Here is a 20,967-nt window from a genome sequence, read left to right as displayed (position 1 = left end):
TACCTACAAGTTTGCGCCTCCTCACCGCCTTCCCCTACTCTTCTCCTGCAGCCCCCAGCTTGGTAAATGCAGCTGTGCATTTATCCCGTCTGCGGCTGGTTGTTCTGTTGGTTTTTCTAGATTCCACGTATAACCGAGATCATAACGGTATTTATCTTTGTCTTACCTCCCTCAGTACCCACTAGGTCCATCTCTGTGGTCACAGATGGCAGAATCTTCAGTTCCTTTGTAGCTTTAATACACTGACTAGGACACTGTCAGCCTTCAGGCATTGCTTTCTTCTTTTCGTAGTGCATTTAAAAACACAATTTTTGGTAACTTTGAAAATTCTTAATTTTTGACTGGCTTTTAAATTTTCTTAAGACTCCGTATTTAAATACTAAATCTACAGTTAAATTAAGATGAAGAAAAGGTTAGCGTCAAGCTTTTGGGAGAGGCGGTCTGCTGGGGGCCCTCTGAGTCCTCGCTCGTTCTTGGTCTGACCGGGAGAGAGAGGCGCTTTCCCCGAGCCATTTCTCAGGCTTCTGTGCACAGCAGGCAGCCTGGAGGAATGAGATGATTTTTCCTTTTGGAAAGAGGAGCAGGCTTATTTACTGCTTGGTGTAAGGCAGTGGTTCAGCAAGTACAGTGTCCCTCAGCTGTAGCATATGCCCTCTGTTTGCGTAGTATCCATTTCGGTCCATATTTTGTTGTCCTCTCCCTCCCCATGAAATCATAAAAACCTAACTTAATATTTTGTAAGTAGGGTAAAGTCAAACCTTAGATGTTTTATATTTCTTGACCATTTTAGGTTTTTTTTAACATTTGTTTATTTTTGAGAGAGAGAGGGCACGAGTGGGGGAGGGGCAGAGAGAAGGAGGGAGACACAGACTCGGAAGCAGGCTCCAGGCTCCGAGCTGTCAGCACAGAGCCCGACATGGGGCTTGCGCTCAGAAACTAGGATCATGACCTGACCTGAAGTTGGACACTTAACCGACTGAGCCACCCAGGCACCCCAGTTCTTGACCATTTTAGACACTAGGGTAGGAGGTTGAGAGACTGGGGCTTTCTGGGAAAGGAAGGACAAGGACCCCATGGTTTGGTGAAGACAAAAGCTCAACACGTATTTTTTTTTTTCCCTGCTGCTGCTCTCTCTCTCTCCCTCTGCCATTTGTACTCTCTGTGCTCCTGGCTGGGGGATAACAGTTTTCTGATAACTTGCTGTAGCCCCTGCCATGACCCCTTGATATGTATTCCTAAAGGAAGACCCACCCAGATTCAACTGATAGGATTTGAAAGATATTCACAATGAGCAAGAGTTTAAAAGGATTTCTAGACCAATTCAGTGAAGTTTTATCATTTTAGCTTCCCTGAAGGAATTATAACTGGTATTGATATTGTACATGTTTATACTGTGAATGCTCATGAAGTCTCCAGGGAGACAGTCATTCAGGGACTGCCACGTATACTGTCTATTCCCAGGTGAACAACATAGAATCCCAGGGGGAGAAAGTTGAGCTCCCCAGGGGGGAGAAACTTGAGTTACTGAGTGGCTGCTGGAATTCCCAGAGGCCGTTTCGAGTGCAACAGCGCCACCTTCCTGACTCAGCCATCAAGTGTAACCCTTTTTAAAAAGCAGCTCTTCCTAAGAACTCTTACTAAGAACTGAAGGCCTGACCCAGGGAAGCCTTGTGACTCTGACATCTGATGTTTACATTTTGGCACCGGTCAAGTAGGATTCACTGAGTAATGTGATAGAGGGACTCAACAAGTCTCTCTGGTCAGTTGAAAATGGTATATTCAAGAGCGTAGTTGTTTGACTTAACATGATCTTAGATTTACATGAAAAAGTGGTAGCTACCCATGGGGACAAACCGTGTGCCCTATTCCACTACCTCAAGTGACGTTTCTGGCTCAGTGGAGCCCTCAGTCTACAGTGGTTTTCCTTAATGCCTGGACTAAGTTACTGGTCTGTTAGGAGCTGAGTTAAAGCTGATCATTTTATTTATTTATTTATTTTAATGTTTATTTTTGAGAGAGATAGCATGTGAGCAGGGGAGGACTGGAGAGATATGGAGATATAAGAATCTGAAGCAGGCTTCAGACCTTGGGGCTTGAACCCTCAAACCGCGAAATCATGACCTGAGCTGAAGTTGGACACTTAACAAACTGAGCCCTCAGGTGCCCCAGAGCTGGTGATGTCTTCTGGCTGCTGCTGTTCAGTGGGGCCCCAGCTGTGTAACCCCCACAGCAGATGTGGTCACTCCATTCAGTGGGCGGAGTTCAAGGTGGTACTCCTACCGCTGACCAGTCTCTGACCCCTTGATGAAACTTGGTACATTTGTACTGACTCTTGCGCTGTTGCCAAAGGGCTACCTGTCTGGTCTGCCAGGTGGAGGACTCCCCACTGGCAGAGTAAAGGCACCCTCTTTGGGGATGTCCACTGGCAGAATAAATTGCAGCTTCCCATCTGCCAGTCTGAGTCATTTCTGTAATGCCTAACACAGCGTTAGGCCCATTCTTTTGGTCTGAGTGAAGTTAAGCTGCTTACCACTTAAAACATACCTTATTACTTGAAACATAGCAACGTACTAGCCAAAAAAAGGGTAGAATGATTTGTCTTTTCCCTGCCTCCCGATTAAAGATCTGTGCTCTGGATCTGCCCTAGAACTTGACAGATGTTGTATTAAAATATATTTGTATATTTGAGAGAAGGTGGCAGGAATCACTGCCATCCTAAGTAAGTATAACTTTCTCCTCCCTGCCCCCAACAAGGGTATAAAACTATTAAGGAAGTTGTTTGGGTTTTGTTTGGGTTTTGTTTTTTTGTTTTTTGGGTTTTTTTTTTGAAATCGGGATGATGAAACTACCACATACAGATGAAGGGTGTGGCGCCTGGGTGGCTCAGTCAAGCATCTAACTCTTGGTTTGGGCTCAATGGTTTGGGCTCAAGTCCTGATCTCACGGTTCGTGGCATCGAGTCCCATCTTGGGTTCCAAGCTGATGGCATGGAGCCTGCTTAGGATTCTCTTTCTTCTTCTCTCTCTGCCCCTCCCTTGCGTGCACTCTCTCAAAAATAAAAACAAAAAATTAAAGGCAACTGTGTTATGATTTAAAAAAGGAAAAAATAAACCAAGTGTTTAGCTCAACCAAAGGCAAAAGAAGAAAATAACATGAATGTAAAAGATAATAGAATTTTTCTTTTGTTCTAAAGTATCATTTCTTTAAAGAAAAACTAAAAATCTAACCTGGAAAACATGAAAGAAAATGAAAATTAAGAAAATTTAGGAATGAGGAACCTCTACAGAGGGGAAAAAGTATGTTACTGTAAATACATATACATATACCTAAGTTATTTGCTTCAATAAGAAAACCACTATGGATGAATTTCAATAGTGGGTCCTAAGCCAAGGATTTGAGGATGTGCCTCAAATTCACAAAAAGAAAAAAGTGTATTATATATAATACATAAATATTATATATATATAAATATATATATATATATATATAAATGCTATATATAACTTCTCGTGGGCTGTGGAATTGATTTTGCCTTACCTACAAGCTAATAAGCTTGCCTCTGGCTGTTTCATGGATTCTGTCCGAAGACTGGAGGCTCTTGGTCAGAAACCAAGAACTGCTATTCATGGCCACAGGCACGTGAGCCGGCTCGCTTGTACCAGTTCCCTGGGGCTCCGTGTCCCCTGGGGTGAAAGTGGACCCACATGGATACTACACAAGCTGCAGGTACACACTGCAGCTGAAGGACGTGGAGCTGGGGGAGCCTTCCCTATTGTGACAAGCAGTAAGTGACCTACACTTAATTCCAGAGTGAGAGGTTAACATATCCCTCAAAGATGCTTGCTGCGAACCCCGCGAAACGGCCTCTCCCAGTCCTGACACAGCCAGAGAGAGGGTCAAGGGCCCCGGCAGAGTGCCTCTCCCAACAACCCATCCCTGACAGATTTTTGACCTAACTCATATTTTTATGAGCCATTCTGTTGTCTCTTCAAGTGTTAAAGGCTACTGTCAGCAGGACTCCAAGCGGCAGGATGAGGTCCATCTGCAGGGTTAGCCTCAGCCCCGTCCACAGGGTCCCAGACTCCGCCAACTCTGAGCAAGTCCCAGGGACCTAGTGTGTCATATTTTGGACAGATGGGCTGTAGGCTAACATCAGTCTCTCATCCCATACAACCCGTACGAGGGGGTTTATACCTACTGATCTGTGCGGTCACTGCAGATACTCACTGGGGACGATAAATAGGTCCTAAAAGCAATCCCTGTCCCCTTTGGAAACATTGTGTGCCCGCTTTCCCCAAATACAGACATTAAACCTAAATGTGGCACATGTCGCTCTGGTTCCGAAATTGTTAACCTTGTACCTCGTAGCTGCAGCCTTCGTCTTCATCACGGCCTCTCAGGGCGCGGAGGTACAGGGATTTGCATTACTGAGATTAAGATGAAGTAGTTCCAGTCTGCATATTTATACATGAATTTGGGGTACAGGGGATCTACAGTTGGGAGAACTTTGTCTCTGGAAAATCTGTTCCCTTCTAATTTTTCTTTTTATTTTCAACCTTAAAAATTTATTTACTAGCATTGTTTCATTACCAGCCTTTCGAATTACTAACAATAGTAAATTATTTGAAAATGTCTTTCAGAATAATATTAAAATGAAGGTATCCTGTATAAATTATGAAATGTACTTCTATAGTACTGATTTGATAAAAATCAGTTTTTTAAATGACAGTCCATTTGACTTAGTGCCATTTGAGTTCCAAAGTATCAATGAAAAGTAATGAAATGATTTTAATAATTTCATATAGTTTGATTCCTTTTTAATTTTTAAATGTGAAGTGTGGGTTTAGTATTTTTTATGTGTTTATTAATAGGACACTATGAAGAATGGCAACTCATTCAGTTTTCTTATTTTGCACATTCATCTCTCTTAATCTGTTGCAGAAGAGATGTTGTGAATTCAGCTCTTATTTGGATAAAATTTTGTTTCAAGTTTCAAATATCCAAATGTTAACAGTAATATTTTTTTAATCCTATCCTACGTTAAATGTTTATAATAAATGCAGGTGAATGTGTAAAACTTCAAAAGAAATCTATTAAAAGAAGGTTGATGGTGTGCATATATACTTTGAAAGCCATCTATAAACCACCGTAAAGATACTTGAGCTCAGGTCAGTTTATAAACCTGAAATAAACACAGTACTCCATAGTAAAGTCCACAAATATCACATGTTTGAAGCCAAAGAATTAGTGGAAAGTTTTCATTCTGTTACTAAGGTATATTGAGTACTTGAGTGATTTTGATTTAAAGAAAGTTAAGCTAATAAACAAGAACGATAGTAATTTAGCCATTTTTTTTAAATGTAAAAGTAAACTTATATTCATTGGTAAGCCTATTCTATAATAATTATAAACAAAATAGAAATTTGAATTTCTCTATTAGAAGATATAATTTATACATGTACAATTTTCCAGCCATGTCATAAAATTGAAAAATTATTTACCTTAGTTTGTTGTAGAAAGTCTGTAAGTTTCTTGCCAATATTTTAGAAATGCTTCTCTATAAAATTCAGTGGTTATCACTGAATGATTTTATCAATTTCTATTTCACTCAAGTAATAGAATATTTTTTAATTTTTCATATTTGAAATTATACTTTTTAAAATTTTTTATTTTTATTTACTTTTTTAAATTATCTTTCTTAATATTTGTTTATTTTTTGAAAGAAACAGAGACAGAATGGGCATGGGTTGGGGCAGAGAGTGAGAGAGATACAGAATCCAAAGCAGTCTCCAGGCTCTGAGCTGTCAGCACAGAACCCTATGCAGGGCTCGAACTCACAAAACCTGAGATCATGACCTCAGCTGAAGTCAGGTGCTTAACCAACTGAGCCACCCAGGCACCCCTAAAATTATACTTCTTGACAAAAATATTCAGTTTTCATTTTAAATTTTAGTTGAGAATTTTCATTCTTACCTTGTGTGGGCAAATTAACTACTGTGTAAGAATTTAAAAATGTAAAGAAAATATGCCAACAAAATAATTTCCTTTACACCCAAAACAATAAACATATTAAAATAGACTTCTATAAACATGCTGTAAAATGTTATAGTTATGTCAGTAAGTGAAAAAGAATCCTATATATATCTAGTTTATGAAAGCTGAGGGCATCAGTAGAAAATGACTTAACAATTCAGTATGTTAATCTAAGTGCAGTATTTGTCTTTTTATTCTTTTGATGTATTTTATGTTAACTTACACCAAAAGAACATGTTCCCAATGTATTAAATTTAAACATTAAAAATTAGAATAATACAACATATACATACAGCAAATTATATGATTCTTAACTCCAGACTTCTAGAACTCCTCCCCATAGTCAACAGTGCTATCAAGTTCTTATATGTCCTTTTGGAAAAATCGAGGTATGTATAATCATAATTACATAGATAAATACCCCCTACTTTCATCGTTAATGGTGCTATAATATCCAACATTTGGTTGGATCCTTGATGGTACTTTTGGTCTATAGTTGAAGAAAGTGGAGGTTTGCTAGACTGAGAGAATGATCATTTCTTGAGCATCAGGCATGTGCTTGCTTCGTGCTTTGCGAGATGATTTGCAAGTCCTTTTGGTAAAGCTACCTAGGAGGTAGCAAGAATTCCTCCTCTTGAACAGATTAAGAAATAGGCCCAAGAGAGATCAAATCACTGGTTCAGAGCTGCATAGCTAGTAAGTAGTTAATTAGAACTTGAATCCAATTCTGCCTAATTTCAAAACCCACAGCCTTTTCACTAGCATGCTGTAGCTGTGTTATTCTTCTCTCCTTTTCCTCTCGCCTTTTGTTTGTACTATTTAAAGGTAGTAAATGACTAAAAGGCTGTAGAGATCTGAATTCATTAAATGTTATTTCTCGACACCTTTGTTATTAACTTCAGTATCTTGTTTTTCTTTCTACCTGTATAAATTGTTAAAAAGATGTGGGCTTAGGATTCCATAGTTAAGAGTTGAAATTTGGCTTTCTGTTTGATCTTGCCTTGGATATTTAACTTGGCTGAGCCTCAGAAGCCCTAGAAGTATTAAGTAAATGATAGTAACTATCTAAAGGAATTGTTGGGAAGATAGACTGTAATAATAGGTACAAAGAATCTAGCATAGTGCCTGGCAAATTAAAAGGTATCAAAGTCTGTTTATGTTAGGGCTGGTTTATAGGACTTCTCTGTTTGATTATCCTTGCAGGTTTAATGAGCTGTTATTAAGTACTGATAATCTTTGTATGATATAGTGCCTTTGTTTTTTAAGTATTTGGAACTCATTTTCAGGAAATGTGAGCTATAAAAAATTATACCTTTTGAATTGAATAAAATATAAATTTTATTGCATTGAAAAATATATTGCCATTATATGTCATTATTTAAAGATTGTGAACTTTCTTTAAAAATGTTTGTAATATTCAATTTTGGGTTAAACAGATTCCTTTTCTGTCTTCAGTAGAAGTCACTTTCTGTTGATTCCTTCAAATTTCATATGCTAGATGTGCATATAGGATTCTTTCTCAGTTATTGACATACAGCTATAAAATTTTACAGCATGTTTATATTGCATTCTGTCTTGTGTGTATTGTTTTATGTATAAGTAAAGTTATTTTGCAGGTATATTTTGTTTACATTTTTTAATTCTCCCATAGTAGTTATTATGTTAACTTGCACACAGGATGAAAATTCACCACAGGAAGTTTACTTTTTCTGTGAGACACACACACACACACACACACACACGAAACGTGTGTATATTTTTTCCTGTAAGTTGTTTGATAAGCAGAAATACTAAAAGGCCATGATGTATTTCCCATATGTTCTTTGAATTCTTTTTGAAGTTTGTGTTTTGTTTCCATTTTAGGCCCAGACCTTATCTATTTAAAGGAGATCATAAATTTCCTACAAACAAAGAGAATTTACCAGTGATTATACTCTATGCTGAAATGGGTACCAGAGTTTTTGGTAAATTTCACACAGTATTGTCTGAAAAGGCTAAAAATGGGGAAATTCTGTATGTTCTTCGGCATTATATTCAGGTACAATTTTATCCAAGATTATTTTGGCTATAAAAAATCTGTTTAATAATTTCCATACCAGATTTTACATAAGTTCCTCCTGAACAGTTATTTAAAGATTTAAAAAATTTTTTTAATTATTTATTTTGAAAGACTCATGTGAGTGGGGAAGGGGCAGAGAAAAGAGAGTCTCAAGCAGGCTCCTTCTCTGTCAGCGCAGAGCCCGATGCGGTCCTTGAACTCCCGAACAATGAGATGATGACCTGAGCTGAAACTCAGAGTCTGATGCTTAACAGACTGAGCCACCCAGGCACTCCTAAAGATATTTAAGAATTAATACAACTATCAAATGTTAATTTTATGTGGAAAAATGTATTGGGATTCTGTATCTTCTCTGAGATTATCGTGTTGATATTTCTTTTCATATTCTTTCTTAAATCTGAAACACACTTAAAACTTGGATAAAAACCAAAACCATAATGCATGTAATATTTGCTAGGATTCATAAGTAGTTATTTTTAATGAAAATATTACTATGAGAAAATCTAATTTGATAAAACTGATGGTATATATTCAAAGTGTGAAGCTTGATCCAGGAATTCTCCTAACTATGTCTTTGGATAGGTGGCTACTTTTTCTTCAAGTTTCTGGTCAGATGTGTTGTGTTCCCACCTTTCCAACTTCATTGCTATCACACTTTTATCACATTATTCTTGTCTAATGATTTTATAGCATTCATTGCTATATCTTAAGTTATCTTTTATACCTCTGCACCATCCATTCCCTCCACCCCACACAACCAAACTCACACATATGTACTAGAATATAATGACCATTGGAAAAATTCTGCTTTTACTGCTACAGTCCCAGCATGGAAAGAGGGTTTTATATTGAAATATAGTTACTTGCATAATAATATGTAAAGTAATGAAAGCATTGCAGATATACTTGTTAATTGCCTATCCATATTCTTTACCTATTTTTATCTTAGATTCTTTGGTTTTTTTCTTTTTCTCATATACAGATTTTTAAAAATATATTCTGAATACTAATCCTTTCTTCCATAGCTTGCAAACATCTTCTAGCGTTATTTCTGGCTTCTAGTATTAAAAAAAAAGTTATGACCTCATTGCTACAGCACAAGTATAGAGATTTAGTCAGACATATCCACCTTTGCTTTAATGGTTTTCTTCTCAATGTCATAAGGAGATTTTCCTGTATTGTCCTGTGACCACTAAAATGCTATCCTTTATGTTTTGGTCTTTAATCCATCTGGACTGTGTTTGAATATGCTGTGAGGTAGAGATATAATTCTGGTTTTTCCATATAGAAGATTATTTGCCCCCACATGATTTGTTGAACAGTTAAGTCTTTATTCTAAGCCATCACGTACCAAGCATTTATGTTTTTAGCCTCTCTGTTCCAGTAATATATATATATGTCTGTTCTACACAAATACAGTAATATTTTGATTGCAGTAGCTTTAAAATCTAAAGCAATCTTGAGAATGAGGAACAAAGCCAGAGGCATCACACTTCCTGATTTCAAATTATATTACAAAGCTATAGTATTAAAACAGTGTCGTATAGGAATAAAAATACATGGATCAGTGTAACAGAGAGCCAGGAAATAAATCCATACATTTATAGTCAACTAATTTTCATCAAAGGATCCAAGCATACTCAGTTAAATGATGCTGAAGAAACTAGATAACCACATGCAAATGAATGGAAATGGCCTCCTGTCTTATAACACTTATAAAAATTAACTTGAAATGGATTTAAAATTTAAACATAAAATATGAGGGTGACAGGGTAGCTCAGTTGGTTAAACATCTGACTCTTGATTTCAGCTCAGATCGTGGTAGTTCATGAGTTTGAGCCCTGCATTAGGCTCCATGTTAACAGCACAGAGCCTTGGGATTCTCTCTCTCTCTCTCGCTCTCGTCTCTGTCTCTCGTCTCTGTCTGTCTCTCCCCCCCCCGCCCTTCCCTGCCAACTTTCTCTCTCAAAATAAAGATAAACAAATAGTATGAAACTATAAATGTCCTAGAAGAAAACCTAATAAAAAGGCCCCTTGACAATGGTCTTGACAGTGGTTTTATTGGCTTTGACATCAAAAGCAAAGGCAACAAAACAAAAATCAGGATCAATAAAATTAAAAAGAAAAGAAAAAACGAAATAGGACTACATCAGATGAAAAGCCTCTGCACGGCAAAGGAAACCACTAACAAAACCAAAGGCAATGGAAGGAATGGGAGAAAATATTTACAAATCATTTATCTCATGATCTAATCTCTGTCTAATATCCAGAATACATAAGGAATTCCTACAACTCTGTATCAAAAAAAACCAATCTGATTAAAAAATGGGCAAAGGACCTGATTAGGTATTTTTCCAAAGGAGACCTACAAATGGCCAACACAAATGTGAAAAGGCGGTCAACATCATTCATCACCCGGAAATATAAATCAAAACCAGAGTGAGATACCACCTCACACCTGTTAGAGTGGCTGTTACCAATAAGACAAGTGTAAGAGGATGTGGAGAAAATGAATCCCTTTTGCACTGTTGATGGGGAGTGTAAATTGGTGCAGCCACTATGGAAAACAGCTTGGAGTTCCTCAAAAAATTTTAAAAAGAACCACCATATGGTCCAGCATTTCTACTTCTGGGTATACATTCAAAGGAAAGAAAGCACTAACTTGAGAAGATTTCTGTGCTCCCATGTTCATGGCAGCATTACCTCCCATAACTAAGACATGGGAACAATGGATGAATGGATAAGGAAAATGTGGCACATGTATACAGTAGAATAATATTTATCCTTAAAGAAATCCTGCCATTTGTGACAACACGGATGGGCCTTTGATGGCATTATGCCAAGTGAAATAAGTCCGAGAAAGAGAAATACTGTAATGTCATTTATATGTGGAATCTAAAAAAACCAAACTCATAAAATCAGAATAGATTGGTGGTTATGGGAGGTGGTGATGATGGGTGAAGGTGGTTGGAAAATACAAGGTTCCAGTTACAAGTTCTAGGGTGACTGTACTTAATAGTGCCTTTGCATATTTGAAAGTTGCTGAGAGAATAGATCTTAAAAGTATTTATCATAAGAAAAAAAACCCTGAGGTATGGATATTAACTAAGCTTTCTGTGGTAATCATTTCATAATGTACATCTATTAAATCATGTTGTACACTTTCAACTAATAGTGTTTATGTCCATTATATCAGAGTACAAATGGAAATAGATTGAAGTATATGTTTATCTTTTTTAAAAACATCCACCCTGGGGCGCCTGGGTGGCTTAGTCGGTTAAGCGTCCGACTTTCGCTTAGGTCATGATCTCGCGGTTCGTGGGTTCGAGCCCCGCATCGGGCTCTGTGCTGACTGCCAGCTCAGAGCCTGGAGCCTGTTTCAGTCTGTGACTCCCTCTCTCTCTGACCCTCCCCTGCTCACGCTGTCTCCCTCTCTCTCTCTCTCCTAGATATAAATAAAAAAAAAAAAAACATTAAAAAAATTTTATAAAAAAAAAAAATAAAAACATCCACCCTACAACCCAGCAATTGCACTAGTAGGTATTTATCCAAAGGGTACAGAAAAGCTGATCCAAAGGGGGCATATGCACCCCAATGTTTATAGCAGTGCTATCAAGAATAGTCAAATTATGGAAAGAGCCCAAATGTCCATCAACTGATGAATGGATAAAGAAGATGTGTATGTGTGTGTGTACACACACACACACACACACACACACACACACACACACTGGAATACTACTCGGTGATGAAAAAGAATGAAATCTTACCATTTGCAACAACATGGATGGAACTAGAGAGTATTACGCTAAGTGAAATAAGTCAGAGAAAGACCAATATATGATTTCACTCACGTTTGGAATTTAAGAAACACAGCAGATGAACAGAGGGGAAGGGAAGGAAAAATAAGATAAGAACAGAGAGGGAGGCAAACCGTAAGAGACTCTTAAATATGGAGAACAAACAGGCTTGCTGGAGGGGAGGTGGGTGAGGAGAAAGGCTAGATGGGCATTAAGGAGGGGCACTTTTAGAGATGAGCACTGGGTGTGATATGTACGAGATGAGTCACTGCTCTGAAAGCCAAGACTACACTGTATGTTAACTGGAATTTTAAGAACAGTCCCCCAACTGATTCTGATGTACCCTACAGAGAGGTATGCTCATCTACTGAGACTCAGTGTCCCAACTTATTTTTTGGAGAATGCAGCCATTAAGTGTACTATGAAATCATACCAGCCAACTATCTGGGCACTTAGTAGAATCAAATTACAGCTTTCTTTTTAATGAATGACCTATTGTACATTCAAAATAGTTATGTTTTAAATCTAGTCAATGTAATTCTAATAAAATGTACTTATTTATGCTGCTTTTGAAACAGATGCCTAATTTTATTGGGAGAGAAGAAATAGAAAAATGAAGAAAGATTCTTCTCACCAATTGATTTAGTCTGTGAGCATTTTTGGTTTGCAAACTCAAGCTTATTAAACTACCATTCAAATTTTATATTAATACATTTTCAAATGGAGATAGTAAATATGAATTTAATAAACATTTATCCTTATTCCTGAGGAGCTAATAATATTTCAGAATTGATAATGGAAATTGGTTATATGAAATTGCATTTCTTTTATGAACTATAACAAAATATGTAGACTTGAAGCTTCAATTTGCTTCTCTACCAACTGATTGCCATTTTAGTGAATAGTCAAAATGCTTTTTTAAATTGTGCTATGTGAAATTGAAAACTCTTTAAAATATTTTTAACTTTTTCAGATGACCATAATTATAAGCCACTCTGTTTTCTCATGCTATCTTTCATTGTAGCATGTGCCTGAGAAATTAGCAAGTTACATTTTCATGTGGGCTGCAGTGTTAAATACTTGTCTGCATATCTGAAATTAATTCTTATATTCTCTTATTTGAAAATAGAACATCCCAGGAGTAATTACTCTGGTCATATACTTCTTTTTAAGGCTGGAAAAGAACTTTAGGGAGGAAAGAAGAGAATAAAAAGAGTAATACAGTATTAAAGTTTTCCTTCCTTCAGATCTCTACCTCTTCCTCTGTCATGTGTAGGACTGTGAAACTGCTCTCATGTGAACCTGAGTAAGCAAAAGTGCACAAGGGAGTTGACTGGGCACTAGGTTAAACTAGTTTCCTACACTGAATGAATATGCCAAATGATACATTGTAGCACGGTTGTTAAGAATTTAGATCTAGAAGTTAGAAAGAATCTTCAAAAAGTATTAAGTATTCTTCATCCAAGTTGCTTACCTTTTGAAAAAAATGTAACTTTTCTGCCTTGATGGGTTAATCTCTAGAAGTAAGTTTTATATCTCCCCTTCAGACAGCTCCGTTTTAGGCAATTGTTGCCCCTCATTGAAGACTAGATACTCATTTGTGGCATTTGGTATATTTTAATCATTTAGGAACATGAATAAAAGTGTAATCACGTTGTTCAGCTTTGATGCTGTGTTGTTTATGTGGCTTTTACCTCTACTCTACAGTATTTGCTCTTGGCACCACTATGGTTGTCCTATACCTAGACAACTAGCAAGTGAAGAGCATTTGCTGGTTTAGGAAATCTTGTGGCATTCACCAAAAGGAGTATAGTTTTATTGAAACTCGATTGTATGAGAGCCTCTGTTAATTAACTCTTAGGAGAATTGGGGAAGTTACCATGAACATAAAAAGATCAGATATTTTTTCTTTGCAAAAGAGTAGTTAAAACATTTGGGGCATCTGGGTGGCCTCAGTTAAGCGTCTGACTCCTGATCTCAGCTCAGGTGATGATTTCATGGTTTGTGAGTTCGAGCCCGCATCTGTCCCTGTGCTGATGGAGTAGAGTTTGCTTGGGATTCTGTCTCTCCTCCTCTCTGCCCCTCCCTTGCTTGTGTGCATGTGTGCGCGCACGCTCTCTCTCTCTCTCTCTCTCTCTCTCTCTGTCTCAAAATAAATAAACTTAAAAATATTAAAACATTAGAGTCATTGCAAAGTTTTTAGAAAGTTAAGAAGTGGTAATCAACCAAATTCTGGGTCCTTGATAAACTTTACCTAGAGAGAGTATAAATATCCCCCAAATAATAGTAATTCATTGATTTAAAAAGTCAGTGTTAGAAATTTACCCTAATGTCCTAATAAACAAACATACTGAATTTAAAAGAAGATGTTTGAATAAATATTTTCTCTTTTTTAAAAAAATCAATATGTTTGAACAGAAACCGGTCTCACAGAAAATGTACTTATCTGGCTATGGTGTGGAGCTAGCGATTAAGAGTACAGAATACAAAGCTTTGGATGATACCCAAGTTAAAAGTAAGTTTACTCTCTGTATTTGAGTAGAATAAAAATTTGGAGGTTTACAAACTTTGTTCTTTTTAAAATGTAATGACTATCGGGGCGCCTGGGTGGCTCAGTCGGTTAAGCATCTGACTTCGGTTCAGGTCATGTTCTCACGGTTCATGGATTCAAGCCCTGCATCGGGCTCTGTGCTGACAGCTAGCCCAGAGTCTGGAGCCTACTTCGGATTCTGTTTCTCCCTCTTTCTCTGACCCTCCCCTGCTCACACTGTCTCTCTCTTTTTCTCTCAGAAATAAATAAAATGTTAAAAAAATTTTTTAATGTAATGACTGTAGTCTTACATATGATAGATAATCTGAGGCTGAGGATGGGGTAGACATGGTTCTCCTGAGTTTAGAATTTAATTTTTAAACTGAAAGAAACGTGTTTCATATTGTGCTTTCAAAAACTCTTTTAGAAATTGGAAACAGCATATTATTTTCTTTTATCCAGTGAGTTCCCAACCATTTTCAGCAACATATAAAAAAATGGTACCATGTGCAAGGCATACTGAGGTAAGAGGCGAGACTGGTTATGACTGGAGGTGACTGGCCCACCACATGCCCAGCAGCCTCCAGAGTGGGGGCGGGGTGTGTAAGGGGATCAGTATCTCAGTAAATCTGAAAGTCATTGACAACACATGGTCTTAGGGCACTTTGTCTCAAGTGTTTATAATGAACTTAGGATGATGATGCTATTCTTGAAGTAGGAGGGGGGAGGCCTCAACCATTAGATGAAGTGGATTAATTAGATTTGTGTCTACAAACTGATATCTGTCCACGGTTGTATGTACTAACTGCAGGCCCCAGATAAAGGAGTCTGGAGACCTGAACAAAATGAAGTTTTGAGATTCTTAGGAAAATCTTTTCTTCTCTGGTTCATCTCAAACTTATTTATACTTGATTCTTGGTTAAGAGTTTTTAATTCATTCTTTTATACGCTCTCAGATGTGGCTTCTGCTTCAACTTTATTTTTCTATCCGGGTCCTGGAGGCCCTGCTCTGATCACAGACTTTGTTCTGGCCATTCCTCCTGAATGTGCTTCAAATAAAGATCTGTATTACTGTTAAGTCCTACCAGTTAAAGAGTTACTGGAAAAGTAGTATCAAATTTTATGTATTTCTGTATAGCTTATATGTAGCCTTATAATGCTTTATAGTTTGGTGTCTTATTTTACAGTTAAAATAGTAACATAAGGCATTTTCTAGCTGTCCTTGGGCTTGTGGAATTTTCTTTAAAATGTCAGGTGAAAAAAAATAAAATTGAAAAAAATTAAAAATAATAAAAACATAAACTGTCAGGTGGAAAAAAATTTTAAATCCAGTGATCACGTGAATGTTCTATATTACGTATTTAACTCAGTTCAGGTGTTCCCTCTGTACACATGTGTCTGGCTTCTAACTGGCCTTCTCTCTGATCTTTGGCCTTCTGTGCCTTTACCCTCCCCCCATATAAATTAATGGGTATTCCTGACAGCGCTTTCAGATGGAATGCCCTCTGCTGAAAATCTGGCTTTGTGATTCTCCTGGTTGAAGTCCCTTCATGGCTCCCCATAATGTCCCTCATAAATTCCAGTCCATGGTGTTGCAGAGACAGCTTCCACACGCCAGCCTCTTTCTGCCTTATCACCCTTCCTCAGCCTCTCATTTGTCCCCTCTGGCTCTGCAACAGTAAACCGATACACGGAATAATTTTCTGTTCCGTGGATGCCTCCGTGTTTGGCTCCATGCTAAGCCTTTATGGCCTCTATAGAGCACTTTTATCCTTTAGCATATGCTGTTCCCTCTGTCTGAAACCTTCCATCTTCTCCCACTTCTCTTTCATCAAAGACCTATGCATCTTTTAAAAGTCCTATCTGTTAGTACCTCCGAGACGGCTGCCTGTCTTTCTCTGTCGAGGGTGGTTTTCTCCTTTCTACAGCCCATGTATTATGTGCTGCTTTCGTAAGAAACTTGACACAGTGCCTTGAGATTTTCTGTTTGTCTCTCTCCTTTCCCCCAAGTGGAGTTTGTTTCTTTTTTTTTTTTTTTAATGTTTTATTTATAGGAGAGAGAGAGAGAGAGAGACAGCGTGAGCAGGGGAGGGTCAGAGAGAGAGGGAGTCACAGACTGAAACAGGCTCCAGGCTCTGAGCTGGCAGTCAGCACAGAGCCCGATGCGGGGTTCGAACCCACGACCCGTGAGATCATGACCTGAGCGAAAGTCGGACGCTTAAGCGACTAAGCCACCCAGGCACCCCAAGTGGAGTTTGTTTCTTTTTTGTCTCTCTTCCTGGTGTCTGTGTGGCAGGAATCCTAGCAAGCAGCCAACAAATATTTGCCTGATGAAGGAATAAAAGGGAGGAGAAGGAAGACTAGATCTGAACACCCAGGGCTCTTAGCTACAGTCCTGAGGTGAGGGCCTTCAGAAGAGAGAGGAGGGAGGAGTGTACCTGAACGGGTCTGATGCACCCTGAGAGCAGCCCCGTGCCGTGAGAGGTCGCGAGTCCTTGTGATCCCAAGTACCCTTTACATGTACCATTTACCGCCCTGTATGTTGTATTATTTGGTGAGTAAAGGAGAAGGAAAGGGGGAGATGACTGTATAATGTTATATCCTTAACATTTTGAGGCCATGAGTTTGGGGTCTTTCTAAAGATTTCTTGATTATCTTTAAAGGCATTGGAAATACACATGCATGCTTACATTTGTTAGAGTTTGGAGCTCCTGCCTGGCTAAGAGCTAAGCCCAGGATTTGTTGCAGCCACTTTGGCTTACCATTCTGGTTATAAAATGGAACTTGACTGTGAAATAATGTGTAAAGCATTTGTTAGATATTTAATGATCCAAGCCTGTTTAACAGAGCACAGTTGGGAATACAAGCATGTGCACATGCATGTTATCAGTGAGCTGATACGTGAAAGAAGAACAAGGTAAAACAAAAGGAATGTGATCTTGTGTTCTTCTAATTTTTTATTACATCTCCTTTTTCCAGTCTGAAAATGTTTTTGTATTATTTTGTTTCCAAAATAGCATTGACTAATGCTACTGTAGAGGATGGGATTGAAACAAATGAAGTTCAAGGATTTCTCTTCGGGAAACTAAAGTAAGTCTGAATAGAAATGAAGTTCCATTACTGTGTTCTTAAAGGAGTTCAGTGTGCTATGTTGGCATATGTTTCGATTCTTAAAGTATACACGTAATTGGTTTTATTACAAAAGTAATACGTGGCTAATGCAAAGCACAAAATTGAAAAATAATCACCAGTTTCACACTATGATGAGTATGATCAGAAAAATAGGAATTGGAAATGATCCAACTTATCTTTGTCAAGATAAGTCTTTGTCAAGATAAGTCGTCAAAAAACAAGCAAACAAAACATTATAGCGTCTTTCACAGATCTTCTGGGTTAGAAAAATCATGGTTATTATTGGGTCATTCACATGACATAAAATTTTTATGCCTCAGAAGAGAAAATTTGCATTTTCTTAAATTTCTGTGTGCAGATTGACATATTGAAAACCTTTTAATGGTCTCTTATTAATTGCATGCACACATATAAGTAACTGTTCAGATATTAAAGTTGTGCCAACTCCCCCCCCGTTTTTTTTTTTTCTTGCATCACTGATTGGAGACCAAGAATAGGCTGGTGAGTGTTCTCTGAATGTTCATGAATGGGGGTAGTTGTCATTCTATATGTGCTTTCCCTTATTTACAAGACGGGAGTGGGTGGCTTTTTTAAAAAGACAAGATTAATTAAAGGTAAAGGACAGTTGTTATTAATAGCTTTAATTTTTATTTAATGTTCTAAGTATTTATAAAGGACACCAAGGTCCGTTCTCCTGGCGAGAAGGTACTGTACAGACCAGGAGAACATTTGTGGAGCCTCTGCTGATTTATACAGATGACAGTTACTAAAGTCTGCCGGCACAGTGCCGTACTAGTTGACCTTGAGAAGTTCATGCGTCCTGCAAAATGGATTTATTCTAAGTAAAGTATTTATTTAGTGGATAACAACACACTTTTATTCCATTGTCAGCTGTATCTCGGCATCTTGGAATCCACAGTTCTATTCCTTTTTTTTAAGCATAAAACTTTTTATGGGAATAAATTGCACATTCTATAAAAAAAAGCCTTTGGAGCCCTGGGATATTAGGGATTTTTAAAAGAGGAAATACTCAAATTCATTCTTACAGAGCTACTAATTTGATTTAAGGCAAAAACCCTTTGCTTTGAGAGGTATTAGATGAATAATGTATTTTTGTCTGAGTTACATAAATAATTTTAGCAGTGAGAATTAAGATTATTATTAAATATGAAAACAGTAATGTAGCTCTTGTAAACTTAATTTCGCTCCATAATTAAGTTGAGAAAGGAGGAGTTAATTTAGGAACTTCCTTATGGAAGAAGTTCTCTTGCTCTTTCCCTGTAAGAACAGTTGTAGTCAGTCTTGATTTGTTTTTAAAACGTGCCCCCCACCCCCCGTTGTAATAAAATTGCATGACATCCACACTGTGGTGTATTTATTTATTGTAATTATATGATTAATGCATTTCTGTCTGTTCTGTATATTTTTTATTTCTTTTTAAAATCTTTTTGCTGTTGAAATATGTATTTTGTAAGTTGTGTTGGTTGTAAGATGTTTTAAAAAAATAATTGTATTTAAATCTTAAACTGCACTATGTCTTGATTTCATGAGTTAGAAAAAAGAAGTTATAGTTTAATTTTTGTTATTTTTGAGAGAGAGCACAAGCAGGGGAAAAGGGACAGAGGGAGAGAGAGAGACAGACAGACAGACTGGCATAAGCATGGAGCCTGATGCGGGGCTCAATCCCACAACCCTGGGATCATGACCTAAGCCAAAAACAAGAGTCAGATGCTCAACCAGCTGAGCCACCCAGAAGTTCTAGTGTAGATCATCTGTGTAGTAAGATGTCATTCCTATTACGTTATTATTTGTCATTCTATAAAGATACATAGAGGTGTTTGACATCAGGCAAAATTATCTGACTAAAGATTTTGATAAGTTTCATAGATGGAACTTTAAGATTATATAGGCAACATTAATGTTTTCTTTATAAAATAGTTTGTTTTAAATTATAAAAGCAATACTTGTAATTTATAAAATGTTAAAAAGTATAGAATGTAAAAGCTAATGCTTCTGCCCTCATTCTTGGATCCCTTTTACATAATGTCAACATGGTAACAATTGAGAGTACATCCCTCCAGATTTTGTTTGTTTTGTTTTCTATATTTAAAAAAGTGGACATATATACCTCATTGTTTTTAAGTTCTGTGGATATAGCTGTATCACAATTTATTATCTGGATGGAACAGTTTTTTTGTGTGTGTCTAGTTGTTTGAAAAAGTTATAATTTCAAAATATACTACTTGCATAATTTGTATTAGGTGATGATAATTAACATGACTTAATATTCTAATGCAGAGAAAGATACTCACATCTTAGAGATAATCTGACAGCATTCCAAAAATACCTGATTGAGAGTAGCAAAGAAATGATGCCTTTGAAAGTCTGGGAACTGCAAGGTAAAGTACTTCTTTAACACAGCATTTTGTAACTGATCTCTGTTTTGTTCAGTAAGCTTTTATATAATATGCAAATTATTTCATAGATAATAATAGTTATTGATGTGAATTTTTGTGGGAATTCATATGTAATTAAAAGGCTATCAAGTAGATCATATATTTATATTAGAGTTAAAATTATATGAAGTATAGTTATTTGATATTATCTAATCACTTTTAAAGTATACACTGATTTTTCTTATAGGTTCATCTCCTATAAAAGTAAATCACATTTCAAGTTGTCTACAACAGTGATTAAAAGTCTTGGCTAGTCAGTCAGGAAATCATCAATTTTCTTCTGTTGAAAATTTTGACCTTAATAGGTCATATTTCACTGTTAGCTTAGAACAGCCTCTGTGCTGACATCCTGTAAGCAGATATCTTGTGATCAAAATTTAGTTAGAACTGTAACTCCTTTTCAATTTGTTATTTTCTTTTTTGTTACTTCTAATTTTTAGTCAGTCATGGGGACATATTTTTCTGTGTAATCCATAGCTCATCAACTTTTTATTAACAGCTTATTGAGACAGTTGATCTATAATTCATCCCTTTAAAATGTACCATTTAATGGGTTTTAGTATATTTTCTGAGTTTTTTTTTTAACCGTCCCACAGTCAATTTTAGGGTTGTTTTTTTTTTTTTGAAGTGTGCTGATATTTTTATTTATTTATTTTTTTACAAATAGTTTATTGTCAAATTAGTTTCCACATAACACTCAGTGCTCATCCCCAAAGTGCCCTCCTCCATGCCCATCCCCCCTCCCCCCCACATCCATCAGTCCTCAGTTTTTGTCAGCATTCAAGAGTCTCTCATGGTTTGCCTCTCTCCCTTTCCCCCACCATTTCCGCCCTTCTTCTCCCCCTTGTTCCTCCGTCAAGTTCCTCCTAATCCTCCTATACGTGCAAACATATGGTATTTGTCCTTCTCTGCCTGACTTATTTCGCTCAGCATAACACCCTCAAGGTCCATCCATGT

The 20,967-nt window shown here is 37.2% G+C and overlaps 1 protein-coding gene across 4 annotated transcripts in view; it reads left to right on the top strand.

Annotated features, from left to right (window-relative positions):
• The window catches only part of UGGT2 (UDP-glucose glycoprotein glucosyltransferase 2), a 177,380-nt gene that overhangs the window by 24,201 nt on the left and 132,212 nt on the right, over positions 1-20,967 (top strand). For all 4 annotated transcript variants that reach the window (XR_005530743.1, XM_039245722.1, XM_039245721.1 and 1 more), the window contains exons 5-8: positions 7,897-8,071; positions 14,311-14,407; positions 17,440-17,512; positions 19,853-19,953. Coding sequence is in view for 3 of the 4 variants with exons in the window: in XM_039245722.1 (XP_039101653.1) it covers positions 7,897-8,071; positions 14,311-14,407; positions 17,440-17,512; positions 19,853-19,953 (446 nt within the window). In the remaining variant the exon portion in view is untranslated. The remainder of the gene's footprint in view (positions 1-7,896; positions 8,072-14,310; positions 14,408-17,439; positions 17,513-19,852; positions 19,954-20,967) is intronic.

The sequence above is a fragment of the Hyaena hyaena genome, unplaced genomic scaffold, assembly GCF_003009895.1.
Source record: "Hyaena hyaena isolate Hyena2069 unplaced genomic scaffold, ASM300989v1 scaffold_263, whole genome shotgun sequence".
NCBI classification, from domain to species: Eukaryota; Metazoa; Chordata; class Mammalia; order Carnivora; family Hyaenidae; genus Hyaena; species Hyaena hyaena.
The sequence above is the reverse complement of the archived record's forward strand: the minus strand, read 5'-3'. Positions and strand labels throughout refer to the sequence as shown.